At 44.9% G+C, this 21,879-nt stretch overlaps 1 protein-coding gene across 2 annotated transcripts in view; it reads right to left on the bottom strand.

The window, feature by feature from the left end:
- The window catches only part of AFMID (arylformamidase), a 156,677-nt gene that overhangs the window by 65,098 nt on the left and 69,700 nt on the right, over positions 1–21,879 (bottom strand). For both annotated transcript variants that reach the window (XM_063961299.1, XM_063961301.1), the window contains one exon: positions 5,910–5,958. In XM_063961299.1, the coding sequence (XP_063817369.1) occupies positions 5,910–5,958 (49 nt within the window). The remainder of the gene's footprint in view (positions 1–5,909; positions 5,959–21,879) is intronic.

Below are 21,879 nucleotides of genomic sequence, written 5' to 3'. Positions count from 1 at the left end.
CTGCTTGACTTGACAATTTTCTCACCAGCAGGTCTTTGAACCTCTGCAGACTTGTGTCTGCCGGAAAGAGAGATACAACGTAGGTTTTAAATCTAGGATCGAGCACGGTGGCCAAAATGTAGTGCTCTGATTTCAACAGATTGACCACCCATGAATCCTGCTTAAGCGAATTAAGGGCTCCATCCACAAGTCCCACATGCCTAGCGGAATCGCTCTGTTTTAGCTCCTCCTTCAATGTCTCCAGCTTCTTCTGCAAAAGCCTGATGAGGGTAATGACCTGACTCAGGCTGGCAGTGTCTGAACTGACTTCACGTGTGGCAAGTTCAAAGGGTTGCAGAACCTTGCACAACACTGAAATCATTCTCCACTGCGCTTGAGTCAGGTGCATTCCCCCTTCTTTGCCTATATCGTAGGCAGATGTGTAGGCTTGAGAGGCCTTTTGCTGCTCCTCCATCCTCTGAAGCATATAGAGGGTTGAATTCCACCTCGTTACCACCTCTTGCTTCAGATGATGGCAGGGCAGGTTCAGGACTGTTTGCTGGTGCTCCAGTCTTCGGCACGTGGTGGCTGAATGCCGAAAGTGGCCCGCAATTCTTCGGGCCACCGACAGCATCTCTTGCACGCCCCTGTCGTTTTTTAAATAATTCTGCACCACCAAATTCAATGTATGTGCAAAACATGGGACGTGCTGGAATTTGCCCAGATGTAATGCATGCACAATATTGGTGGCGTTGTCCGATGTCACAAATCCCCAGGAGAGTCCAATTGGGGTAAGCCATTCTGCGATAGTGTTCGTCAGTTTCCGTAAGAGGTTGTCAGCTGTGTGCCTCTTATGGAAAGCGGTGATACAAAGCGTAGCCTGCCTAGGAACGAGTTTGGCGTTTGCGAGATGCTGCTACTGGTGCCGCCACTGCTGTTCTTGCTGCGGGAGGCAATACATCTACCCAGTGGGCTGTCACAGTCATATAGTCCTGAGTCTGCCCTGCTCCACTTGTCCACATGTCCGTGGTTAAGTGGACATTGGGTACAACTGCATTTTTTAGGACACTGGTGACTCTTTTTCTGACGTCTGTGTACATTCTCGGTATTGCCTGCCTAGAGAAATGGAACCTAGATGGTATTTGGTACCGGGGACACAGTACCTCAAGCAATTCTCTAGTTTCCTGTGAATTAACGGTGGATACCGGAAACACATTTAACACCGCCCAGGCTGCCAAGGCCTGAGTTATCTGCTTTGCAGCAGGATGACTGCTGTGATATTTAATCTTCCTCGCAAAGGACTGTTGGACAGTCAATTGCTTACTGGAAGTAGTACAAGTGGTCTTCCGACTTCCCCTCTGGGATGACGATCGACTCCCAGCAGCAACAACAGCAGCAACAGCAGCAGTAGGCATTACACTCAAGGATGCATTGGAGGAATCCCAGGCAGGAGAGGACTCGTCAGACTTGACAGTGACATGGCCTGCAGGACTATTGGCTTTCCTGTCTAAGGAGGAAATTGACACTGAGGGAGTTGGTGGTGTGGTTTGCAGGAGCTTGGTTACAAGAGGAAGGGATTTAGTGGTCAGTGGACTGCTTCCGCTGTCATCCAAAGTTTTTGAACTTGTCACTGACTTCTGATGAATGCGGTCCAGGTGACGTATAAAGGAGGATGTTGCTAGGTGGTTAACGTCCTTACCCCTACTTATTACAGCTTGATAAAGGCAACACACGGCTTGACACCAGTTGTTTGCATTTCTGTTGAAATAGTTCCACACCGAAGAGGTGATTTTTTTTTTTGTATTTTGACCAGGCATGTCAATGGCCATATTCGTCCCACGGACAACAGGTGTCTCCCCGGGTGCCTGACTTAAACAAACCACCTCACCATCAGAATCCTCCTTGTCAATTTCCTCCCCAGCGCCAGCAACACCCATATCCTCATCCTGGTGTACTTCAACAGTGACATCTTCAATTTGACTATCAGGAACTGGACTGCTCCTTCCAGCACTTGCAGGGGGCGTGCAAATGGTGGAAGGCGCAACCTCTTCCCGTCCAGTGTTGGGAAGGTCAGGCATCGCAACCGACACAATTGGACTCTCCTTGGGGATTTGTGATTTAGAAGAACGCACAGTTCTTTGCTGTGCTTTTGCCATCTTAACTCTTTTAAGTTTTCTAGCAGGAGGATGAGTGCTTCCATCCTCAGGTGAAGCTGAACCACTAACCTTGAACATAGGCCAGGGCCTCAGCCGTTCCTTGCCACTCCGTGTCGTAAATGGCACATTGGCAAGTTTACGCTTCTCCTCAGACGATTTTGATTTAGATTTTTGGGTCATTTTACTGAGCTTTATTTTTTTGGATTTTACATGCTCTCTACTATGACATTGGGCATCGGCCTTGGCAGACGACGTTGATGGCATTTCATCGTCTCGGCCATGACTAGTGGCAGCAGCTTCAGCACGAGGTGGAAGTGGATCTTGATCTTTCCCTATTTTACCCTCCGCATTTTTGTTCTCCATTTTTTAATGTGTGGAATTATATGCCAGTAATATATCAATAGCAATGGCCTACTACTATATATATACTGCGCACAACTGAAATGCACCACAGGTATGGATGGATAGTATACTTGACGACACAGAGGTAGGTAGAGCAGTGGCCTACTGTACTGTACTGCTATATAGTATATACTGGTGGTCAGCAAACTGTGCAAAACTGAAATGCACCACAGGTATGGATGGATAGTATACTTGACGACACAGAGGTAGGTAGAGCAGTGGCCTACTGTACCGTACTGCTATATATTATATACTGGTGGACAGCAAACTGTGCAAAACTGAAATGCACCACAGGTATGGATGGATAGTACTCTTGACGACACAGAGGTAGGTAGAGCAGTGGCCTACTGTACCGTACTGCTATATAGTATATACTGGTGGTCAGCAAACTGTGCAAAACTGAAATGCACCACAGGTATGGATGGATAGTATACTTGACGACACAGAGGTAGGTAGAGCAGTGGCCTACTGTACCGTACTGCTATATATTATATACTGGTGGACAGCAAACTGTGCAAAACTGAAATGCACCACAGGTATGGATGGATAGTATACTTGACGACACAGAGGTAGGTAGAGCAGTGGCCTACTGTACCGTACTGCTATATAGTATATACTGGTGGTCAGCAAACTGTGCAAAACTGAAATGTACCACAGGTATGGATGGATAGTATACTTGACGACACAGAGGTAGGTAGAGCAGTGGCCTACTGTACCGTACTGCTATATATTATATACTGGTGGACAGCAAACTGTGCAAAACTGAAATGCACCACAGGTATGGATGGATAGTATACTTGACAACACAGAGGTAGGTAGAGCAGTGGCCTACTGTACCGTAATGCTATATAGTATATACTGGTGGTCAGCAAACTGTGCAAAACTGAAATGCACCACAGGTATGGATGGATAGTATACTTGACGACACAGAGGTAGGTAGAGGCCTACTGTACCGTACTGCTATATAGTATATACTGGTGGTCAGCAAACTGTGCAAAACTGAAATGCACCACAGGTATGGATGGATAGTATACTTGACGACACAGAGGTAGGTAGAGCAGTGGCCTTCTATACCGTACTGCTATATAGTATATACTGGTGGTCAGCAAACTGTGCAAAACTGAAATGCACCACAGGTATGGATGGATAGTATACTTGACGACACAGAGGTAGGTAGAGCAATGGACTACTGTACCGTACTGCTATATATATAGTTATACTGGTGGTCAGCAAAATTCTGCACTGTCCTGCTACTATATACTACAATGAAGCACAGATATGGAGCGTTTTTCAGGCAGAGAACGTATAATACTGGTGGTCACTGGTCAGCAAAACTCTGCACTGTCCTCCTACTATAAAATACAGCTGGTCTCCAGTCCCCACAATAAAGCAATTAGCACACTGAGCACAGATATTTGCAGCACAATGAGCACAGTCAGATATGGAGTGTTTTTCAGGCAGAGAACGTAGATATTTGCACTTGCAGCACACTGAGCACAGATATTTGCAGCACACTGAGCACAGATATTTGCAGCACAATTTGCAGCCCACTGAACATAGAAACTGAGAAGACGCCAGCCACGTCCTCTCACGATCATCTCCAATGCACGAGTGAAAGATGGCGGCGACGCGCGGCTCCTTATATAGAATACGAATCTCGCGAGAATCCGACCGCAGGATGATGACGTTCAGGCGCGCTCGGGTTAACCGAGCAAGGAGGGAGGATCCGCGTTGCTCGGACCCGTGAAAAAAAAGGTGAAGTTCGGGCGGGTTCGGACCCCGAGGATCCGAACCTGCTCATCACTAATTAAAATACAGCAAGCTTAACTGGATGACATACAGTAGGGAAACCACTGTGTGGAATTGCATTGAGTCTGATCCAGCCTTACACATATTTGACATATCACCAGGATATTACCCCTTCTCATATCTGACACTACCAAATCTCATATCCAGTCTCTCATTATCTTAGCTATATTTCCTGTCTACCTCTCTAACCCTTTTCTTCCCACTTTGCTCCAACCTGAAACCTGTATCGAGATGAATTTTGATTTTCTGCTCTCCCAATTCCCACACTGAGGGGTTCATTTATCAGCGAGTGATAAAACTTGTGGATGAAAAAACTTGTTGTGTATGATAGAGGGCGCTCCATCCAATCAGCTCCTGTCATGCTCACAGTATTTATTCACCGCTGCTCTGAGTAACAGGAGGCGTCCCAAATGCCCCCCCCCCCCCCCCCCCCCTGCAGGACACTGCGGCCCACGGGTGGGACAGCGGGACAGTGCCCATAATATGAGAATGTCCTGCAAAAATCATGACAGTTGGAAGGTATGCCTAAAATACTGCTAGTTTTAATCTCATTTATGGCTTATTGCAAGGAACTGGGACTCCCTACTATGGGCCTAATTCAGATCTGATCGCAGCAGCAAATTTGTTAGCTAATGGGCAAAACCGTGTGCACTGCAGGTGGGGCAGATATAACGTGTGCAGAGAGCGTTAGATTTGGGTGGGTTATATTTTTTCTGTGCAGGGTAAATACTGGCTGCTTTATTTTTACACTGCAATTTAGATTTCAGTTTGAACACACCACACCCAAATCTATCTCTCTCTGCACGTTATATCTGCCCCCCGTGTAGTGCACATGGTTTTGCCCATTTGCTAACAAATTTTCTGCTGCGATCAGATCTAAATTAGGCCCTATATTTGGAACTTTTGTGACTCTGGAGCTTTACACTGAGCAAAGTGCATCTGCAGAAGTGCAACTGGAAGGCGCATATATTTCACAAATAGGAATCTATGCCAACACAAAGCTGGTGCTGGTGAAAATGTCAAATGTTTTTGAGGAGTGAAAATGATTGTATTCACCCACATAGCATGTACACCCTTAAAATACACCATTCATAATTTTATATCACTTTAATCATCTCATTCTGAAAATTGGCAGAACTACCTTTACTAGCCATGTGCTGCACCACTGCATGCTTTAAAGAAGCCACTACTATGCTCTGCTGAGAGCAGAGCCTGTGGCCAGGATGCTGGAGCAGCTTCACCAGGGTGTTCCTTAAATTTTGTTATGGGGCCCATCAATGCCATGTACTGCGCCTGCCAGTGTGCCTACTTTGTACTTCACAAAGAAGGTTATGCCAACTTCTCCCATCAGCCACAGCAAGCGTCTACTACTCCACAGACGCAGCACTTTCACAGAAGCAGAAATGTAGGTACTCCAGCACAAACACAATGGCACATCTATCAACATGATAATGCTGTCTGTGGCCACAGGTAGCCTGATCCTTGAAAAATATCACTGCGACCTATAGAAATCAGTTATGATTGTACATAATAACCACTGCATATTATCTCTCATACTTTTACCTCAGAAACTGCCAATATCCTCCATGGATGTACACCAACAATAGGCAGCCTGTAATGGAAAGAAAGCACGTGAGTAATTCAGTTACTAGGCCATAGGCGATTCCAAGTGGTCTGACCACTAGTCAGGGGTCCGTCATACATGACGAGGCATATTTATTAACCTTTTTTACTCAAATAATGTGAAAAGGGCTGTTTTCACACCCTCTTCACATTATTTTAGTTTCACTGGAATGTATTAGAGGGCTTTTGGAGCAATTTTCGTGAAAAACTGCTCCAACCACCCGCAATCCCCCTCTTTTTTTTTTTTTAAAGATCTTTTTATTTTGTTTTGTTAAACAAGTGGGGAATAAGGTTACAGACATATGTCAAAAACAGTAACCTAAAACATCCAATGGTTGTACAATGATTAATAATTAAAAAAAAGCCATGCATGCCTATATATTCAGTGCTAAAGAAATTTGTCTAGGAAACAAAACATTAGTCCCCATGCAAATGATGGACTTCTAGTACTACAAATAAAATCAAGAAGTAAACCCATAACATCAAAGTAAATAGTATATAGAAATGTCTAAACTAGAACATGGGGACATGTTCTACTCCAAACCTTTTAATTTAAAAAAATATTTTTAATTAAAACAAGACGCATTTCCCATACTTATTATGGGAAATGCGAACTGACCGAATTTACAAAAAAAAAGCTGATCACTGCTTTAAAACCCCCTAAAAACTATACTCACCTTCCCAGGGTCCGGTGATCGGTGCCAGCCAATCAGCTCCTAGCTGCCATATTACGGGTTGTATTTGTAAAATGACAGTTATGAGTTGATTGGTTGGTAATTTATCTCTCTCCACTTTATCACTTTCCAAGGCTTAGTACATCCGCCCCATCTGTCTGTGCTGGTTTCACTTTGGATATGTTTAGTGTTTAGCTCCCACATATGTTAATCTTGTACCTTGCAACCCTAGTTGTAAGCACTTGCAGCTGCTGTCTAGCTCTTTGTGACAACCTAGTACTGGTGGCCAGAGCCGGCCCTAACCAATATGATGCCCTAGGCAAGATTTTGGCTGGTGCCCCTAGCACCACCGCTAGTTCTGCCTCTGTTTCTGCACCCTTTTCCCAGTACCATCAACCCGCACCCATAGCAGTCCTTATTTTGGTGTTCCTATACCCCAGTGACGTGCAGTGAGGTAAATGGCTGGGGACAATGACAGGACAATGAGAGTGCGGTCACACACGAAAAGGAATAGGGGCAGAGAGAGGCGACTGGGTGAGCTAATACAGAGTGTCAAAAATTGTACAATGACAGCGCAGTCACAAAGAGAGAGAGGCAGAGACAGGGGCAGATGGAGAGACTGAAGGGAGCTTTAGCTGTGGGATAATACAGTCAGAGACATGTGTAATATATTCTCGTTATTTCTCGATATTACGGCTAACAAATATTTAGAATAAATATTCACCAATGACAATACTAATATTTATCAGTTAAAGAAACAATATCATATAATAGCATATACTTGCATTACTTTAATTACTATAGCTTACTGAGGAAGTTTCTGTGTCTAAATCAATATTTCAAAGTGACAAAGTGAGCCGCTGGTGTCACTCTTATTCGCTGTGTCTATGCCATGTCTGAGGTAAGTGTGTTTCCAGATACAACTAAAACAGTAGCTTTCTCTAATTAACTTTTGCTTCTTAACAGGAATTAATACTGTCTCCTTTAGTGCTGACTGTCACTTTAAGAAATAAGCTTTCCCAAACGTCACTTTGTAGACAGGACAAATGCAATATTGTGAACTATTATAATAAATCCCCTTTGGTGGGAAGCTGCAGTTGAACAGTCTCTTAATGTGACACTGGGCTATTCTCCCTTCAGTGCAGGGCCACTCTGTGGCCGTTGAATAGTTTCTACTGTGGCACTGGGCTATTTTCCCTTCAGTGTGAGGCCGCTCTGTGCTGGTGACTATTTGGGCCCACCTCTAACCTTATAAGGGATAGCCGGAGGCGCCTACTCCACTCCCGGCTAGTGTCACTCACTGATCCGGCCACCGCCCAGCTCCGATCGGGTTGGTTCAGCAAACCTCAGCCACCTCCCGGCGGGCGTCACTCGGCAGAGCTCTCTGACCATCCAGCTCCGGCAGGCCTCCTCGTCTATCGCCGCCGTCAATGCTCTAACCGGATCGGGATTCCGCCACACGGCCGGGGAACACCGGAGCCGCTAACAGGTTAATTTCACAGTTCTCCCCGCTGTCTGCCACTGGCCAGATCTCCGTGTCTTCCTCAGCGACCACGCTGCTCTCACTGCGCAGCTCCGGACTTGATCTCCTTCTCCTCAGCACCCCCCAACGGTTTCTCTCTTCTCATCTTATAACCTCTCAACCAGGGCCCCGGATCAATCCCGCCAGAGGTCCCCTGCACGAGCTGGTTGATCCGCTAATAGTCTCGTGCCAGCACCCCTCTCCTCGGTAGGCAGTGTGGCAGTCCAGTAGACCCAGATTCAGGCTGACAGTACCAACTCCCCTCTGCGAGGGGCATTTATTCACCATTACCTCTTTCTGTGAAAGTATTTATATTAAATATGCCAATATCCTCCTAGGAGAGGCTATGTGTAATTATATGAATTTTCTTTTAGCCCTATCTACACAGAGCACATTTATTAACATTAAAACCTTACTCTATTACAACTCATTGCCCACACAGGTGCCTATCAAAGTGCTACATTCAGGTTTTAACACGGTGTTACATACATCCCCGCTTGAATTATGCATGTTCTTATGCATTTCTTTACTTTTACTATAATAACTTTAGCGATTACCTGAAAGAACGAAATTCTAACTCAAACATATAAAATCTTGGCGTATATTTCGGCTCTACTTAGTACCCAAGTCCTTCAGTAAACCATTAACATTGGTATCTAATAGGTAAAATTCCCTTGGTGCTTCTCTTTGATCTTCTTAATTCTACTGGGGACCTAACCACTGTGCGATCGTATTCCGCTACCGTATCTGGTAGTATCGAGTGAAGATCAGCAGCAATGTAACCCTTTCCCTCTAATCTCAGATGATACTGTTTTCGATCCGGGTGTATCTCCCTCCGCAGTGGGCATTCCTATGCTAGACAATACTGGCCTACACCAACTCAACATGCACATAGGGTCACTGATTTTGGCATCAGTGAATGGACTAGATATCTCCGCTTTGTCTTTCTGTTCCTCACTCTTTAACAGGGACAAGTTTGAACAGCGCTTCAATTGATTCCTATGGACGACTAAGGAAGACTGGCCCTCATCTTTAGAGATCCGGTACGTCTCTACATTGGAGTGTGGGATTTCGATAGTCACTGGGAGGCAGTGCCCTATTTAATTATCGAGTTTACTGATACACTGATTTTTCCTTCGCCATACCATGTCAACCACTTTCAGCGGCTCTGCATGGGCTGTCTCGTTGTAGTATTCAGCTTGATGCTGTCGTACATTCCTCATTCTTTGATCTGCAATATTCTGTGCGGCCTTCAATCTCCGCCTATGTTCCTTCACACAATCACTCTGTGGAATCACTTCCTGAACGACTGCTGGAGGCAGGTCCAATTTTACATCTACGGGTAGTCTTCCATCTCGCCCAAATAGTAAGTAGTAGGGAGTATATCCAGTGGAGCTATGTTCTGCGTTGTTATAGAGGAATGTAAGCTCTGGTAGCAGGGTAGGCCACTCTTGCCGTTCCGGTGATGGGATAGCCCTTAACATATTGATTAAGGTTTGATTCATTCTCTCACATAACCCATTACCCTGAGGGTGATATGCAGCGATAAAGCTAACTATTTATCTTATTACATTCACTATAAAATGGGTAAGAGACTCAGTACGCAATTGGCGTATGGGGTACCGTAAGGGTACGCACTTAGCGTAGCAGACGCTTAGCCGTGGTCGAGACGCACATGCGACACGCTCGCTCACAACTTAACGCGTGGTGTCGAGGAGAACACGAGGAGAACACGAGCGGCGCAGACGCTCACGGGATGACACTCAGTAAACCTTGTATGCAACACAGTGAAAGATTGAGTTTGTACTGTAAACCTTGGTTTTGTAATGTGAGCACAATGCAATGCTAATTAACCTCTATTGTATGAAAGGCTCTTGAGCGATTGAGACACTCTGAATACTCTCAGCAATGTAATAAACACACAATACCTTGCTAAGGTTCCAACACCTTTACTAACAATATCTAGCTATGTAAAAGTTAAAACAGTTAACAGTTCATACACTACAGGCTAACATCAATATCTAAGCAGGCTAACTACACATAAATATACAATATCGTCACAATCTTCTACAATAACAGAGAGAGAGAGAGAGAATATGGCAAATACAAACAGAGATTTAGAATGGTCACAAAGAATAACTTACACACACTGGGAAATGATCGCTGCGCTAGTCCTGGTACCAGCTCCGAGTTAGTCAAGATGAAAACCGTTTGTGGAGAGAAGACTGAGCTGGCCAGGCTGGCTGTCCTTATATACACTGCGTACAGTATACTACAAAGGGACCTACAATCTCATTGTTCATTGGACACAGGAATGTCTCCTCGCATCATAACAAAAGGTCATAGGTTAGTTTGACCAGGTGGGCTGTGACTATATCAAACTGCTCAGGTGGGAGGGAATCTGAGAATTCCCGCCGCATGGATAATGAACCGCAAATATAGTAAATGTCCAGAAACTACTAATAGACATAACTATACGCAGGAGCGATTAATCTTTACCTAACCAGCACCGGATTGTTTCTAATAAAATGTTCTTTAGTTAGGTACCAAACACCACTGCTCAAACCCTGTCTGACCCTTCATATCATGCAAAGAGGAATTTCTCTGTCAAGCGACCAGTTACATTAAACAAACTTACAGTCATTATTAAGGGGAACATTGTCTATAAAACATACTATTTGGTTTTATTATTTAACGTTTGAGTCGCCCGCTAGACGCACACAAACTCTACCGTAAATGCACATACCACGCGCTCGAGCGCATGGCCGAGGAGGCGCCATCACGCAGCTGCGAGTATCCGCACGCACGGGAGAGAATGTGCATGTGCAGCGGGCAAGCGCATGAGGTGAATATATGGCAACGTGTAGCATGATATTTTTCCGACTTTGACAGTCCACCCTTTGGCAGTCATCAATAACTGCCACTTCCTAAAACAGTTCAAAAAAGAAAAATATATGTCATAATGTAAATACCATTTTATGATTGGGTAAAGGGAGGAGAGGAGCAGGTGGGAAAAAGGTATGACCTAGTGAAATAGTAGAAGCATGTGTGTATGAATCCATGTTTGAGGGGTAATGTATCATCGTGACGTACGTGTTTTAGATCAAGCTTCGAGGTATTGCGAAGTATACATTTGAATTCCTTCTTATCCCGTATTACGGGTCTGTGGATGGGCTGTCAAACTTTACCGAGCTCTTTTCGGCTTTTGGTTGCAACAAATGGGGGAGCACATTTAGTTGATGATACATAAATGGGGGGATATGTGAGTGCTGATATCTGTATCTATATTCCCTATCGACTATGTGTGTCATTACCTGAAGGTTGTAGAGGTGAAGATAAGAAGCAATTATTATAAATGCAGTCGTAAACTATGAGTTTAATATGCATTCGCTGATTGAGGTCTTGTCTGAAGTCTTGTCTTGCTGTACATGTTGTCTGATGTCTCTCGGTGCTTTTGCTATAAATAACGAGCAAAAGTTGTTCCATTGTCCATAAAGTTACAGTCTCTAAAGTGTTGGGCTATAGTAAAAGTTAAAGTCACTAGGGAAATTTGGGGCTTGTAGCATCGTTCATCAATGGTCTGTATAAAAGAGGTTGTCAAATTCTTCTTCCAAGCGGATGTCTTTGTACCTTGGAGGAAAACAAAGGAGAAACGGGTGAAAGAAACGGACCGTGGAATCCCATTTTCATCACAACATTGTCTCTATCGTTGGGTCATAAATCAAATTAGTTGTTGTTAGTACAGTGTCCTCGCTCCTCAGACTCATCACCCTGGTATTACTTTTACGCTTCGCTAATACCCGAACGCATCTAAATATCAGGCCAACCAATATGACGACTCCTAGAATACACAAAAGAAATTTCCCTACATCCATAATAATACCTTGGGCCCATTCTCCTAAGCCCGAGAACCAATTTCGTGGGTTCAACCATGACACCCAACTGGTCAGCTCAATACCCACAGCAGCGATTGTGAGATTGTGTTTCCTTCGAAACTCCCACTTTAATTTTAGAATGTCATCCATCTTTTGGTCTATGAGCTCGGCTGGGTCCTCCGTGCTGTTTGTAATGTACGTGCAGCACTTTATTCCATATTGAGTTGCTAGGGTAACACAATACCCGCCTGTCACAGCTGTGAGGTAATTGAGAATCATCCTATGCTGAACCAGTTCTGTTTTGTAGGCTTGTAACTCTTTCCCAGTATACCTGAATGTGTCGTCATACATCTCGGTGATATTGTCTAATAAATTTGCAAGCGCAGATATATATTTATAATTTATCACTCCTCTGGCGGTACGAGTGATATCTAACGCGAGTAGGAATTGAATCCCGGTGGATTCATGGATCAGATCAGAGGCTGAATGCTCTGTCCTCTCTATCAGGTGCCGTTTAACGACGTGCTCGTAATGAGTATGAGTATAAGGAGCTTGGGCACTGCGGTGACTATCTTTCATTTTGTTATAGGTTACAGTCATTACTTCAGGCAGTACTTTTCCAATATAGCACAATCCCTCTGAGTTTGGGGCAAGCCACTTATACGCCTTCCTCCCGCATATGAAATATGCATCATCAGGGAGAATATATGGGACGGAGTAGGACATTATCATGTTACAAATTTTCCATGTGAAATCTCCTAACCCTAATTCTCCCATCTGTTTAGTACATGTATCAGGTTGTACGACATGTGCACAGTATCCTGGTGATACTTCTCCAACTCGCATGGTCCTACTTCCTAGAGTGTACCTATACCGGAAATATTTTCCATGGTCGGCTATCTGGTGTATAAGTTCTGTGTCTATGGGCATTCTGTCGGGTCTGTATGAAAAGGTCATGGTTTGATTACTCCATGACACTTCCCAATTTCCCGGCTTTCGGGGATTGGAAATGTTAAAGCACACTAAGGACCTATCCACATGATATTGGTGGAGCTTCAAACTAGGAGGACTAGAGATATTAAACCTCTTGTCCACCGGCCTCCCACCACTTAGCTCAAGTACCTCTCCTACAGTTAAAGGGAATGGTACTAGTCCTGATTTGCTATGACCTTGAGGTACTTGAGAGCATACCCAACAGTCTGTCTGATTTAACACTTTACCCACTAAGGAGTGATAGTCACTCAATGGATGCCGGTCCATGTGGACATTAAAACTGGACTGACATTTCTTTATGCACCCATCCTCAACTATATTGTCACAATGCCTACAGATGCAGTTCTCTTCAGCTAACAATCCTTCACAATTCCTTCTATTGTCAATGCTACCAGATCGTTTTCTGATACTCGCCTTTACTCAGTGATTATGTTGCTCTTGGAAATTTACGCCTGCATCCTGGTCATCAGAACCCATTCCCGATCCTTTATCGACCTCCATGGTACTCTCACCGAAACAGACTGCTCTGGTCAACATCATGGTCAACAGGAAAATCCGGATCACAGTCTCTTGGGGCAAGTCCATCTTAGAGGAGTAAAAGGAGAAAAATAAGAAGGGGGAAAGGAAATAGGAGGGAGGTGGGAACTGGAGAAAATAACAAATGGGAAAAAGAATTCTGGCTCGACAAGCTTCCGGTCTTATTATTCTCAGCGCTCAGGTGTCGTCTCAATCCTCCCTGAACAGACACTCTAGTGATACAACCTCTACCGTCTGTTCTTTATCACGGTACCTCTCTGGGTCAGAGACCTTTATACAATGAGACGAATGGACCCAAGTCTCTCTCTCTGCAACCTTCAATGCTGTTGTGCTGGTCAATAAGACTTGATATGGTCCTTCCCATCTGTCAATAAGGCAACCTGAGTGTAGAAAATTCTGTATCATTACATAATCCCCAGGTTCAATGTCATGACAATTACTGTCTGGCAGATCAGGAATCACCAACTTTAGGTTATCATTCTGATTCCTCAATTGCTTACTCATCTTAACCAAGTACTTTACGGTTACTTCATTGTTACATTTCAAATCATCCTGGGGGTTAATCATAACATGGGGTTGTCGACCAAACAGAATTTCAAAAGGAGACAGATTAAGAGGGGACCTGGGAGTGGTTCTGATGCTGTATAATAAGATTGGCAAAGCTTCAGGCCATAACAGTCCTGTTTCAGTCATTACCTTGCTCAATTTATTTTTAATAGTGCTGTTTACTCTTTCCACCTTCGTACTCGCCTGGGGGCGATACGGAGTGTGCAGCTTACTATTAATTCCCATCAACTTACACATTGTTTGAAAGACTTCACCTGTAAAATGGGTACCCCTATCACTTTCAATGATTCTAGGGATACCATACCTACACACAAATTCCTGCACAATTTTCTTTGCAGTAAATACAGCGGTATTTGTGGCCGCGGGAAATGCTTCAACCCAATTTGAGAACACATCAATACAGACCAATACATATTTTAAATTTCTACAAGGTGGCAATTGTATGAAATCAATTTTTATTACCTGGAAAGGACCATCTGTCGGAGGGATATGGGATGGCTCTGTCGGTATTGCCTTTCCGATATTCTTCCTCAAGCAGGTGAGACATGTCACCGCTCTTTTACCCGCATGGGAAGAAAATCCTGGGGCGCACCAATAAGCTCTTACCAACTTACACATTTCTTCTTTGCCTAGATGAGTCAGCCCATGTGCCGCTTCCGCTAGACTTGGAAGGTATGCTCGGGGTGCCACTGGCTACCCTGTCCATCTGTCCAGAGTCCTGAGGACTCCTGGCCATATCCTTTTGACCTCCAAACTGCCTTTTCTTGTGGTGAACACAAATTTTGCATTTCACACAATTTCTGTGTGTTTACAGTATTAAATACCATCAGTTGTGTACTGTCTGTTTGTATGGGGTTACTAGCTGCTGATTTAGCAGCTTCGTCTGCTCGGCTGTTACCAAGTGATACCGGGTCTTGGCTATATGTGTGAGCTTTACACTTGATAACAGCCACTCTGTTGGGTTCCTGTATCGCTGTTAGAAGTCTTTTGATGTGGGCTACATGCGCTACGGGTGTGCCAGCTGCTGTCATGAAATTTCTGAAGCGCCATAGGGCCCCGAAATCATGGACTACTCCGAAGGCGTACCTAGAACCTGTGTAAATATTGGCTGATTTGCCCTTAGCCGATTCACATGGTCTCTGGTTAGGGCAACCAGTTCAGCAACTTGTGCTGAGTGTGGTGGGCCTAGCGGTTCCGCTTCTATGGTACCTTGGTCATCTACGACTGCGTATCCAGTACACAAGTCTCCCGAGTCCGTCTGTCTGTGACAACTACCGTCAGTGTAGAAAGTAAAATCTACATCTTCCAGTGGGTTGTCACTGATGTCAGGCCTTGCCGTGAAATTTTGGGTCAAATATTCCATACAATCATGCGTGTCATCCCCTGTAATAAATCCTCCTTCACCATCACTCTCATCCTCCACCCTTTGTGCCTGTCCAGGCACACCTGGGAGATACGTTGCAGGATTTAATGCGCTGCATCTCCTTATGGTGATGTTTACGGGGGCCATCAATGCCAATTCCCATCTTGTAAACCGCGCTGATGAGATGTGTCTGGTTTGGGCCGAATTCAGTAAGGCTGACACTGCATGTGGTGTATGAATTGTGAGGTTGTGTCCTAGCACTACATCTTCGCTCTTTGTGACTAGCAATGCTATTGCTGCAACGCTTCGCAAGCATGTGGGGAGGGATCGCGCTACCGTATCTAGCTGAGCGCTATAGTAGGCTACCGGCCTGCTGGCATCACCATGCTTCTGGGTTAAGACACCTGCTGCGCACCCAGCACTCTCTGTTCCGTACAGCTCAAAGGGTTTCCCATAGTCAGGCATACCTAATGCTGGTGCCTGCGTTAGGCACTGTTTAAGTCTCTCAAATGCCATCTCGGATTCGTCTGTGTGCGAAATCCGATCAGGTTTGTTTGAGGAGACCATCTCCTGCAAAGGTAGGGCTAGTATGGAAAAACCTGGGATCCAGTTACGGCAATACCCACACATTCCTAAAAATGTTCTTATCTGTTGCTGGGTTTGTGGCAGGGTCATGTCACGAATTGCTTGAATTCTATCAGCGGTAAGGTGTCTCAGTCCTTGTGTTAGACAGTGTCCCAAATACTTCACACGGGTCTGGCATAATTGTAACTTGTCCTTGGAAACCTTGTGTCCTGTGTCTGAAAGATGAAACAGGAGTTGTTTCGTATCTCTCAGGGACGCTTCCAGTGAATCTGAACACAGCAGTAAATCATCCACATACTGTATCAATATTGATCCACTCTCTGGTTGGAAAGACTGTAAACAATCATGCAGGGCCTGTGAGAAAATACTTGGACTGTCTATGAAACCTTGTGGTAATCGAGTCCAAGTGTATTGAACTCCTCTGTATGTGAATGCGAATAAGTATTGACTGTCAGGGTGCAGAGGTACCGAGAAGAAAGCGGAGCAGAGGTCAATCACAGTGAAAAATTTGGCAGTGGGAGAGATTTGCATAAGGATGACAGCTGGATTTGGCACTACGGGGAATTGACTCTCAACTATTTTGTTGATCCCTCTTAGATCCTGCACTAATCTGTAACCCCTCCCCCCACTCTTTTTAACAGGGAAGATGGGACTATTGGCAGTGCTGGACGTTCTTACCAGAATGCCCTGTTGTAGCAAGCGCTCTATTACAGGGTAAACTCCTAACTCCACCTCTGGCTTCAGAGGGTATTGTGGGATTTTTGGAGCTATCCTACCATCTTTTACTTGCACAACTACTGGGGCTACGTTTGCCATCAATCCAGTGTCTTGTCCATCCTTGGTCCAAAGTGATTCCAGTATCTGGGAAATCATTTCCTCTACCTTGGACGGACACCTATTTACAACAACAGTGTGTGACATTAATCTTGTTGGGGAGTCTAGCATATCCTGCGCTTCCTGAGCGTGGTTTTCGGGTATGTCCAAGAACACACCTTCAGGAGTACAGTATATGACGCATCCCATTTTGCACAGTAAATCTCTCCCTAGGAGATTAGTCGGAGCCGATGCAGCCAGCAGAAAAGAATGCTTGGTATGCAAAGGCCCTATCGTAATCTCTGCAGGTTTGCTTAAAGGGTAGTGCTGTACTACTCCTGTTACTCCCATGGCTGGAATTGTTTTACCAGTGGTTCTAATGCCCACGGTCGAATTTATCACTGACTTGGCCGCCCCCGTATCTACAAGGAAATTTAGAGATTTACCAGCTACATCAATTGTGACCTCGGGTTCACTTCCAAGGCTCGCAATTAATTTTACTGGCTGCAGATTACAGGTGTGGCCCCGCCCCTATGGTGCGTGGTGACCCCCCTGCATTGCGCTGGCAGCTATTACCTGTGAAGGGGGTAAATGGGAACTATCAGTGACTTGCCAGTCTCTTTTTGGGGGATACCTTTTTGTTTCCCCTGCGTGTGGCTCATAACTCCGTCTCTGCGGTCCTTGATCCCAATTTTGTGTGTCATGTCGTTGTCTAGGGGGTTGATATGATTTTGGTGCATTTTTCGATCTACAGTCTCGTGCAAAATGTCCCTCCTTATGACAGTAATAACAAGTTACCACATTTGACTTACCCACAGGGGTCGGAGATTTATACAGAGGTGGCCTTGTGGTCAGGGCCTGTATACTTACGGCCATTAACTTATCACTTTGTGACTCCCTGTGTCTGGTGATATTCCGATCATGATCAATAGCGGCCTCTCTCAAAGTAGCCACCGACAGACCTCGCCAACATGGTTGGGTGGTCTGTACCCTCGTCCTCAATACTTTCTTTAAACCATCCATTAACACAGATACTGCTACTTCTCTATGATTCACATTTGTCTTAATGTCTTCTATGCCTGTATACTTAGCCATATCCTGTAGTGCCCGATGAAAATAATCAGCAGCTGTTTCTCCCTCTTTTTGTTTGATGGAGAAAATTTTGTTCCATTTGGCAACAGCTTGAAAATACTCTTTTAACTGTAAATTTATTCTCTTTACATTATCTTGGTTGTACACGTCCGTAAGGGTTACCTCTTCATCTAATTTACAGTCAGCTATAAATCTCGCTGAGTCGACATTGGAGGGTAAACATACCCTCAGCAGTATCTGCCAGTCTTTGTTATTGGGCTCCACAGTATTTCCTAGCTCTCTAATGTATTCCTGGCTTGCAACTAGATCTTTCCTAGGATCAGGGAATTCAGACACCATTGATCTTAATTCCATTCGGGAAAAGGGGCAGTGCATGGCGATGTGTCTGAGAGGAGTGACTCCTGAAGTGTCAGTTTTCCCATTTGGCACTGCAATTACCCTAACGGGATTAAGTTCAATAACATCATTCTGAGTAGATTCTACAACATGTGGTGAAATGGTTTCAGCATAGTGTATGGTGCCGTACTTACCAGTTGATACGACCTCACCTGTCCCTCCACTAGGGGCCTTTGATACTGCTCTTACTGGTTGGGACGTGCCCACTGTTGTTTCTGCTATGGTGGCTGCTAGAGAGAGTGCCGATATTGGCCCTCATTCCGAGTTGTTCGCTCGGTATTTTTCATCGCATCGCAGTGAAAATCCGCTTAGTACGCATGCGCAATGTTCGCACTGCGACTGCGCCAAGTAACTTTACTATGAAGAAAGTATTTTTACTCACGGCTTTTTCTTCGCTCCGGCGATCGTAATGTGATTGACAGGAAATGGGTGTTACTGGGCGGAAACACGGCGTTTCAGGGGCGTGTGGCTGAAAACGCTACCGTTTCCGGAAAAAACGCAGGAGTGGCCGGAGAAACGGTGGGAGTGCCTGGGCGAACGCTGGGTGTGTTTGTGACGTCAACCAGGAACGACAAGCACTGAAATGATCGCACAGGCAGAGTAAGTCTGGAGCTACTCTGAAACTGCTAAGTAGTTAGTAATCGCATTATTGCGAATACATCGGTCGCAATTTTAAGAAGCTAAGATTCACTCCCAGTAGGCGGCGGCTTAGCGTGTGTAACTCTGCTAAATTCGCCTTGCGACCGATCAACTCGGAATGAGGGCCATTGTTGTTGGCTCATCCTCTTGGTCACAATCCTGGGGAAAGTTTAAAACAGGGTACAGCTTGCACGGGTTAATATTAGCATCAACAATCTTGGTTACATTATTCTTAACATTTATACAGTTACTAAGTGCATGTTTATCATTCACCAGTGTGCCATTCTCTGTAACCACCTTCTCTCCCGTTATGTATGGTGGTGGTGGCGCGGTGGCTATCAGTTTTCTGATAGGGTTAGATCCAGCCGCTTGAGCCAATCCTCTTTGTATTTCACCTTCCTGTTGCCATAACTGTAAATAATCATAATGTTTGATCCGTCTCTTTGCAGATTTAATGAGACATATCCTTCTCCTTAGATTTTGTAACACCTCGGGACTAAAACTGCCTACCCGTGGGAACTTTTCCCCATCATGCACAGTCATTCTTTCCCATTCATCGCACAAAACCTCTGTGTGTGAACCGTATTTCTCACACATGACATACCTTGCCGACTCGATTGGTCGGTTTACTAAGTCAACCCGAACCGAGGTTGATCGCCCCCTACCTGAACAACTGGCCCCCATCTTTGCAGGTGTTGCTTTCACTACCTCTGACCTTCAAATCAGGGTCTTCAGCGAACCCTTACAAAAACCAAGATGTCCGGGGTAGGCCGGCGGCGGAAGTTTACCGAGTACCTCCACTCACTCGCCCACGTCGACCAATACGCCCACACACTGCCCTAGCGCTGGCGTACTCGACCTAGGGCCCCTGCGACCTGAACCTCTATTTACTGGAACATGTGGGTGTGATCCGAAGAGCACTTAACCCTTCCCAGTAACTATTGGTTGTTAGAGAATTCCCGAGTGACCAGCGAACCTCCCTTAAAATAAAAAAAATTACACAAATCACGTTAGAATGTACAAATAGCGTTTATGACCCCTCTAGCGTACGCAAATGGTACTGGGTCAAGTTACTAACTAATGCACACAATTACGTGCGGTACAATCGTTCTGCACATGAGCAACTAATCTTATGTGCGGAGCGACCAGTGGAATCGAAAATTGTGGCTGCGAATTCCTTCAGCCAGAGCTTAATGGCCTATATGGGTACCGCACCAACCCTTCCTGGTGTTGTGCTTCTTTACTCTTTATCTATAGCGGACTTCTTAGTCTGCTGTACCTAGACCTCCTGGTCTGTCTGGACCTCCTGGTCTGTGCTACAGTAGACCTCCTGGTCTGCTATACTCTAATGCTCTTTTTTTAAATGTTTAACAAGGGATGCCTCCCAAGCCACCGTGCCGTCACTTACACGTATGTACCTCACGAGAACTCGATTTCCTGTGGTTCAACCCCAAAAATTAGAAACTTATATATATGTATACACACTCTTTCACCTCATATACTCTTTACTTTTGTTTCTGCGCAGAAATCCCTTTCATTCAGTATCGCAGGCTAATCCCGAGGAGTTGCAACTAGAGAAGGATCTATTAGCTTAAAATTTTGGACACTGAGATTGATTTGCGCTATTATCGCGTTGCCTCCTTATCGCCTAACTAAAACAATACTATAATGTTATTTGTATTATGTGGGCGTACCCAGACGCTCCGTTGCGTAATATACGCTCCGTGCGTCGGCCCTTGCGTCGCGTACGCTAGTCCCGCCCTTTGTTAGAGACACATGTACGCAAGCCAGGTATATCCACAGAAATACAATTAACACGTTTATATCAATGTAGATGATCTTTAACTGTAATCATCTACTGAACACCACACCGAACTTCCTTGTATCTTAGGCAAGCCGTGCGCGTGTTTTACAAATTATTCCTTAACGTATTAATATTACTTTTAACTACCAATAGCAACAAATCTTTCTCAGCACGTTATCAATTGTGAAATGGCAAACAGGAAAGTGAGGTGTGAAAATACACAAATGAAAAGAAATACAGGTGTGTGCGTGCGTGTGTGCGTACGCAAAACAGAAATAAACAGTTTTAAAAGACAATGGCGTACTGTTCTTACCTTCCGGTTCCGGATTCCACCAGCACTCCTACAGCGTAGCGAAACAGACGCTTATCTAGCCAGCACTACTGTATCCCGATACGAAGGGTACTGCCTTCCCGCCCTTGCTGACAGATAAAGTCTGTGTTCGCTGGTGCGGATATGTGGAGGACGGACGAGCCGCCAATTGATAAAGCTAACTATTTATCTTATTACATTCACTATAAAATGGGTAAGAGACTCAGTACGCAATTGGCGTATGGGGTACCGTAAGGGTACGCACTCAGCGTAGCAGACGCTTAGCCGTGGTCGAGACGCACATGCGACGCGCTCGTTAACAACTTAACGCGTGGTGGCGGACTACCGTAATGCTACGCTACTAGCGTAGCGTACGCTCGTGACCACGAGGAGAACACGAGCGGCGCAGACGCTCACGGGATGACACTCAGTAAACCTTGTATGCAACACAGTGAAAGATTGAGTTTGTACTGTAAACCTTGGTTTTGTAATGTGAGCACAATGCAATGCTAATTAACCTCTATTGTATGAAAGCCTCTTGAGCGATTGAGACACTCTGAATACTCTCAGCAATGTAATAAACACACAATACCTTGCTAAGGTTCCAACACCTTTACTAACAATATCTAGCTATGTAAAAGTTAAAACAGTTAACAGTTCATACACTACAGGCTAACATCAATATCTAAGCAGGCTAACTATACATAAATATACAATATCGTCACAATCTTATACAATAA

Source organism: Pseudophryne corroboree, chromosome 3 (assembly GCF_028390025.1).
Source record: "Pseudophryne corroboree isolate aPseCor3 chromosome 3, aPseCor3.hap2, whole genome shotgun sequence".
NCBI classification, from domain to species: Eukaryota; Metazoa; Chordata; class Amphibia; order Anura; family Myobatrachidae; genus Pseudophryne; species Pseudophryne corroboree.
This window is presented reverse-complemented; position numbering and strand designations above follow the sequence as displayed.